Here is a 6,252-nt window from a genome sequence, read left to right as displayed (position 1 = left end):
ACCTCCGCGCCGGGCCGGAGCTTCCCGAGGGCGGCCGCAGGCCCGGGGAGGGCCCGACCTCCCACCACCGCGGCCGGCCGAGGTCCCGGGGACCCAAGGCGGAGCTGCGTGGAGAAACTCACTCCGGCAGTTCAGTCCCGCGGGGCGGGGAGGGCCGCACCGCCCCCCCGGGGCTCCCCCGCTCCCAGGCCAGGCTGGGGCGCGGCCCCTCCTCCGCCCGCCAGGCCCCGCTGCCACGGCAACCGTGACGTCAGGCAGGACGGGCGGGCGGAAGCGCGGCGGGTGGCGGCAGCCCGGGCGGAAGCGGCGCGCTTTACGGCAGGTCGCGCGGGGGCGGCGCGGCGCTTTGCGGCTCGCCCGGCGTGCGGCGCGATGGCGGAGGACTGGCTGGGCGTGGAGGCGGCCGTGAGCGCCAGCGAGGGCGAGGATGGGGATGAGGTGAGCGGGGCTGGGCTGGGCTCGGCCGGGCTCCTCCGGCAGCCGCCGCCGCTGCTGTATGCGGAGCTCCGGGCGCTCCCCCGTCCCGTGTGTCCCGCGGCGGTAGCAGTGGAGGGCGGCCTGGGCTGGCCGGGGGGCATCGCGGCCCGGGCCCGGGGCGAGGCCGGGCGGTGGCGGGGCACCGGGGAGCAGACGCCGCTCCCGGTAGCGCCGGCCCGGGCTATCCCCGCGGCCGTGCTCCGCGCCTCCTCGGGCGGGACGGCCGCTCTGCCGGGCCCCTGCCCGGGCCGGGCTCCGTAACCGCGTGTGCCGTGTGCCAGGGGCAGGAGGATGGCGAGCGGCGGCACCAGCGGCTCCTGGAGGCAGTCAGCTCCCTCTCCGGACGGAAGCGGTGAGTGGGGGTGTCTGAGGGGCTCCCGGGGCTGTGCGCCGGTCCCGCTGCGTTTCCGGCCCGTTGCCGCCGTGAGGCTGCACGGAGGGCTTTGGGGAAGGGGGCGGGAGGGCGCTCGGTTCCCTTATCCCCCGGCACCGGCTCTGTTGCCTCTGCCATACAGCAGGTTGGAGGAGACGCGGCCGCGGGGGGCACGGGCTGCAAGGAGCCTCTTGGTTTATTTTCTTTTCTTGCAGGAGGAAGCTGGCAGAGCGTACGGAAGCAAGCATGCAGGTGTCCGAGTTCAATGTCAGCTGCAAAGGTGAGATCCCCGGGAGGCTGGGCAGCGCTCCCGCTGCCCGCCCGCAGCTAACGGTTTGGGATTTGCTGCGTCCACCCCGGATCTTGGGGCTGAACGCAGCCGCAGCCCCTCGACCTGGCAATGCCGCGCCCGTGCTGACGTGCGGGACCTTGCGTAGGTGCTGGGGAGAAGCTGGTTCTGTCCGAGCTCCTGCAGCCCATCCGTCCCAAATCCGCCCTGAGCAGCGTGAAGAAAGAGCTGACCAGGGTGAAGCAGAAGAAGGCGGTGGAGCTGCCGCTCAGCAAAGAGGAGGCAAAGCGGGTGAGTGGGCCTGCGCAGGCAGCGGAGGGAAGTTCTGGCCTTACAAGGCGGTACAGTGGAGCCCCTGCGTGCCCCTCTGCTCCTCTCTGACGCAGACTGGCTTTTCCTGTTCTTTACATCTTTCTTCACTCATCCTTTTCCCTTTTCGCCCCTGCCTGCAGGTCGTGAGGGAAGCTGCCTACGTCCGGACCTCTAAAGACGTGGGCAAATGGCAGCAGGTGGTTTTGCAGAACCGACGGGCAGAGCAGCTGGTTTTCCCTCTGAAGCAGGAGATCGCCACAGTCGTCCCCCTGGAGCAGGCAGCTTCAGCGTGGAAGGTGGGTGCTGCGTGCAGCTCCCAGGGGTCGGCCAGGCAGCTCGACGTCTCCTGGTTGTGCTAGGAGGAGGGAGGTAGGCGTGAGGAAGGCCCGGCTTGTAGCCGAGGATCCGGGCAGGTGCGTGCTGAGCTTGGGAAGATTAAAAGGGAAATCTTCTGCGTTCCTCACACATAGCAGCTGTGTAAACACTCTCCGGGAGAGGCCGAGTGAGGCGTGAGCAGCAGTTTGGAGCCTGCTCTGTCCCCTCTCCTCTCTTTGGCCTTTCAGCCCTGGACGTGCGGGCTGGGTCTGGCCGTTTCCCAGGCCCTGGGCTGAGCCAGGTGCCTGCCGGTAGCCCTCGGCCACTAGTGCTGAGCCAGAGGCGGGGGGTTGGTTGGCCAAAGCCTGCACAGCTGTAAATCTTCCTTGTGAAAGAAGGATGCTTTTGGCTTTGAAAGTGAATTCCCATGGGGGCTGTGCTGCTGGCAGGAGAGTCACTGTCATCTCTGGGATGCTGAGGTGCGAGACAGCCGCTGCCGAGCTCCCGACGTACCCAGCGCTCGCCCTCCCCTGCCCAAAGGTCCCTTTCCATTTTGGTGGGACGTGGCGTCGCCCGGCCCGCAACCTCTGCGGCGTGCTTGTTGTCTGGTGCTACCCCAGCAGCGCTGCCTGTCGACTGCGAGCCTGTTTCTCTGCCCTGGGAGCAATTCTGCCCGCCCTGGCCTGGCACGGCAGCTGGCGGGGCACAGGCGGTCTCGCAGCGAGCCTCAGGCGGGTGCGTGGGACCCGTGAGCAGGGCTGTGACCCCAGCCTGCAGGAGGGTGGGCACGCTCCTCTGGGCCCTCCCAGGGACTTGCACAGGGGCACCAGGAAGGACAGGGACGTCTGGGGGAGCGCTGGCTCTTGTGGTTCTTCTTGTCTCATCGCGCTGTTGCTGTGTCCGTTCCGTCCCAACAGGCCCGAACTCCCCTGGAGCAGGAGATCTTCGGACTGCTCCGCAAGACGCAGCAGCCTATCACAGACCCGCTCCTGACACCAGAGGAGACAGCCTCGCTGCAGGCAATGAGCCTGGAGGAGGTGAGCGCTTCCCCCCACCGTGCCCTGGCTCTGGAGGCCTCTTCCTCAGCACCTGCCCTCACCCTGCGCTCCCCGGCAGGCCCGGCAGCGGCGGGCAGAGCTGCAGAAGGCTCGGGTTGTGCAGTCCTACTACGAAGCCAAGGCTCGGCGAGAGAAGAAGATCAAGAGCAAAAAGTAAGGCTTTGCTGTCGCTGGGCACGGTGCGGTGGGAGAGGGCTGGGACCCGGCTTTGGTGCGGGAGCCAACCCTGCCCAGTGCATGGGTACGGCCAAACCGTGGAGGAAGGCAGAGCAGCCCTCTTCCTCCCCGGGATCTGCAGCGTATTGGGCAGCCTCCTGCCCAAACCAGCGCTGCATTCCCCACGGCCTCCCCAGCACTGTGAGGTCTCACTGCCTGGCTCTCCGCCCTTGTGCCGCAGGTACCATCGCGTGCTGAAAAAAACCAAGAGACGCAAGGCCTTAAAAGAGTTTGAGCTGCTGCATAAGTCGGACCCTGAGGCCGCCTTGGCAAGGCTGGAGGAGCTGGAGCAGCTCAGGATGCAGGTGCTGCTTCTGCGCTTCTCCCCCACCCCTCGGGAAGTCCCCGCTCACCAGGGTGCTCGTTCTGATGCTTCTCTCTTCCTCTTTCCCCCAGGAGCGGATGAGTCTTAAGCACCAGAACAAGGGAAAATGGGCCCGCTCCAGGGCCATTATGGCTAAGTACGACCTGGAGGTGAGATCAGAGTCACAGACTGGGTTGGGTTGGGAGGGACCAGCCCCCTGCCATGGGCAGGGACACCCTCCACTAGCCCAGGTTGCCCAAAGCCCCATCCAACCTGGCCTTGAACACTGCCAGGGAGCCAGGGGCAGCCACAGCTTCTCTGGGCAACCTGTGCCAGGGCCTCGCCACCTTCATCATAAATCATTTCTTCCTCATGTCCAATCTAACCCTACCCTCTTTTCGTTTAAAACCATTGCCCCTTGTCCTGTCCCTGCAGGCCTTGGTATAAAGTGTCTCTGTCTCTCTTGTAAGCCCCCTTTACATATTGAAAGGCCACAATAAGGTCTCCAGTGCTGGTTGGGGAAGGGGGAGACAGCTGAGGTGGGGCAAGGAGGGTGGGCATGTTGTTTCTGGCCTGCGTTAGAAACCTCCCAGTCCCTTCGCAGGCCCGCAAAGCCATGCAGGAGCAGCTGGCCAAGAACAAGGAGCTGACGCAGAAGGTGCGGGTGGAGCTGCCTGAGGAGGAGCCAGGCGATGTGCCCGAGGAGGCCGTCACATCGGTGACCGTCCCCACCGTCCCGGCGGGTGCCAGTGGAGCGAATCCCTGGATGCTTGGCAAGCCCAGCAGCCCAGCCGAGGAGCCTGAGGTGCAGGAGGGTGTTGGAGATGTTGCGGCACCTGGTACTGCAGAGAGCAAGGAGGAGGAGGAGGAGGAGGAAGAGATGTCAGAGGAGGAAGCTCTGCTACAAGACTTTGCGCAGAAACGGCACGTGCGGCAGCAGCAGGCAGGGAGCCCTGAGGGGCGAGGTGAGGAGCCGGCAGCCCCGGGCAGCGTGGGCCTGGTGTGCCGCAGGGATGGGCAAAACAAAGGGGGTCGCGGGGCTGTTTCCTGCCCGGTTTCACACAGCTGTCCTGCGCTCTCCCTCCCTGCCCCTGGGTGACTGTTTCTCACCCGTTCCCTCGATGCGTAGGTGCTGATGAGGCGGAGGCAGTCTCTGAGCTGCTGGGGGACGGCCCCATCCCCACCATCTGTGCCGAGGAGCAGGCGAGCGCGGGGATCGAGCAGCCCCCCCAGGCCCAGGAGGAGATCCTGTTGTCAGAGCACCTGGGCCAGGCGCGGACGATGGAGGATGTCGAGGCTCTGGCCTCGGAGGAGCACGGGGAAGAGCCAGAGAAGCCAGCGGCCGCGAGAGCGGAGAAGCAAGTGCAGCAGCAGGAGAAAGGCAGAGCTGGTGACAGGCGTGCCAAGAAGCCACCAGCCAAGAAGAAAATCATTAGCCTGCAGGCCATGCTGGCTGAGACATCCCAGGAGGTTCAGTGCCCCAGCCTGCCCGTGGTCGTGGAGGAGGAGGTGAGCAGGACGGGCCGGTCCCTTGGTCCTGGTGCAGGGTTGACAGCAAGGGACTGACCCTCCTCTCTGCAGGAGGGAGGCTTTGACCAAAGAGGGGTCATCACAGAGGCCTTTGCCGGGGACGACGTGGTCGCTGACTTCCGCCGGGAGAAGCGCAAGGCAGAGCAGGCTGCGAAGCCACAGCCGGTGAACCTGGTGCTGCCAGGCTGGGGCGAGTGGGGAGGCACGGGACTGAAGCCCAGCACCAAGAAAATAAAACGGTAAGTGTGGAAGAGCTGTGGCAATGTGCATCAGCCCAGCACCAGGCCCTGACGTCTCTGCTTGCCCGACAGGTTCCTGCTCAAGCCGCCCCCGGCACCTCCCAGGAAGGACCAGCACTTGCCCCACGTCATCATGAGCGAGCAGCGCAACATCCATGCGGCAGCACATCAGGTGGGTGACGCCCGGCCACTGTGAGCGGCAGCAGCGAGTGCTCCAGCACCCAGGCTGGCCCAGAACCTGCCGGTGACCCAATCTCAACGCACCCTGAGTCCCTGCCCGGCCACGTATTCCAGCTTTGACAGCTGGGAGGCCAGCAGGGTGATAGAGGGAGGAGGGATTTACAGGAATGCTGCCTGGGAGGTGCTGCTGCTGTGCCAGTCCTGGGATCTGCTAGAAGGGGGAAAGAGTGAGGTGGTCAGCAGGGCAGGGGCTGGACACACAGCGTGAGCGGGCCCTGGGCGGCAGCGTGGGCTGAAAGCAGCCCTGGGGGTGCTGGGCCACAGGGGAGTTACCCCCCGGTGCTGTTTCCCCGCAGGTCAGCGAGCTGCCCTTCCCCTTTGAGAGGCACCAGCAGTTTGAGCAGAGCATCCGGACGCCCGTGGGGCCCACGTGGAACACGCAGCGTGCCTTCCAGAAGCTGACCGCCCCCCGTGTCATTACCCGAGCGGGCCACATCATCCAGCCCATCTCTGCTGAGGATGTGCCCAACGTGGCCCCCGCAGCTGGTGGCAGAGCCAAGCCAGCGCTAGAAATCGCGCCCAAGCGGCAAGAGCAGCCCTTTCGCCGCCCACGCAGGAGAGCGCGATAGCTCTGTGCCCGTGTGTCTCTGGTGCTCGGACTGGAGCGGGTGGAGGGACCGGCAGAGGCTCCTGGTTCTGCCCGGTACCTTCTACCGTTTCCCCGCAATAAAACTCCTGGGCTGCCTTGTCTGTGCCGTCTGTGTGGCCGCTCCAGCAGCGCCCCGGGGACAGACAGCTGGTGCCCCCCCCGCCTGTCCATGGGTGCCTGTGTGGGGCGGGGGGGGTTTGGCCTGCTGGAACGTGAACAGGGCCTCCAGGAGTGGGGCAAGGGCCTGGAGCAGCCGCCAGCGTTCCCTCTGGGCCCTGAGTGTCTTTTTTTTGTATATAACTTTTACAGA

The 6,252-nt window shown here is 65.8% G+C and overlaps 1 protein-coding gene across 1 annotated transcript; it reads left to right on the top strand.

The window, feature by feature from the left end:
- Nucleotides 1-205: 205 nt before the first annotated feature.
- UTP14A (UTP14A small subunit processome component) lies at nt 206-6,041 on the top strand. The gene is made up of 14 exons (XM_054839269.1): nt 206-438; nt 759-829; nt 1,066-1,130; nt 1,288-1,430; nt 1,592-1,747; nt 2,684-2,803; nt 2,883-2,977; nt 3,222-3,345; nt 3,437-3,514; nt 3,949-4,309; nt 4,474-4,853; nt 4,926-5,113; nt 5,186-5,285; nt 5,650-6,041. The coding sequence occupies exons 1-14, from the start codon at nt 373-375 to the stop codon at nt 5,920-5,922; spliced, it is 2,220 nt and encodes a 739-aa protein (XP_054695244.1). The 5' UTR covers nt 206-372; the 3' UTR covers nt 5,923-6,041.
- Nucleotides 6,042-6,252: the final 211 nt, after the last annotated feature.

This window comes from Grus americana, chromosome 12 (genome assembly GCF_028858705.1).
Source record: "Grus americana isolate bGruAme1 chromosome 12, bGruAme1.mat, whole genome shotgun sequence".
NCBI lineage: Eukaryota > Metazoa > Chordata > Aves > Gruiformes > Gruidae > Grus > Grus americana.
The sequence above is the reverse complement of the archived record's forward strand: the minus strand, read 5'-3'. Positions and strand labels throughout refer to the sequence as shown.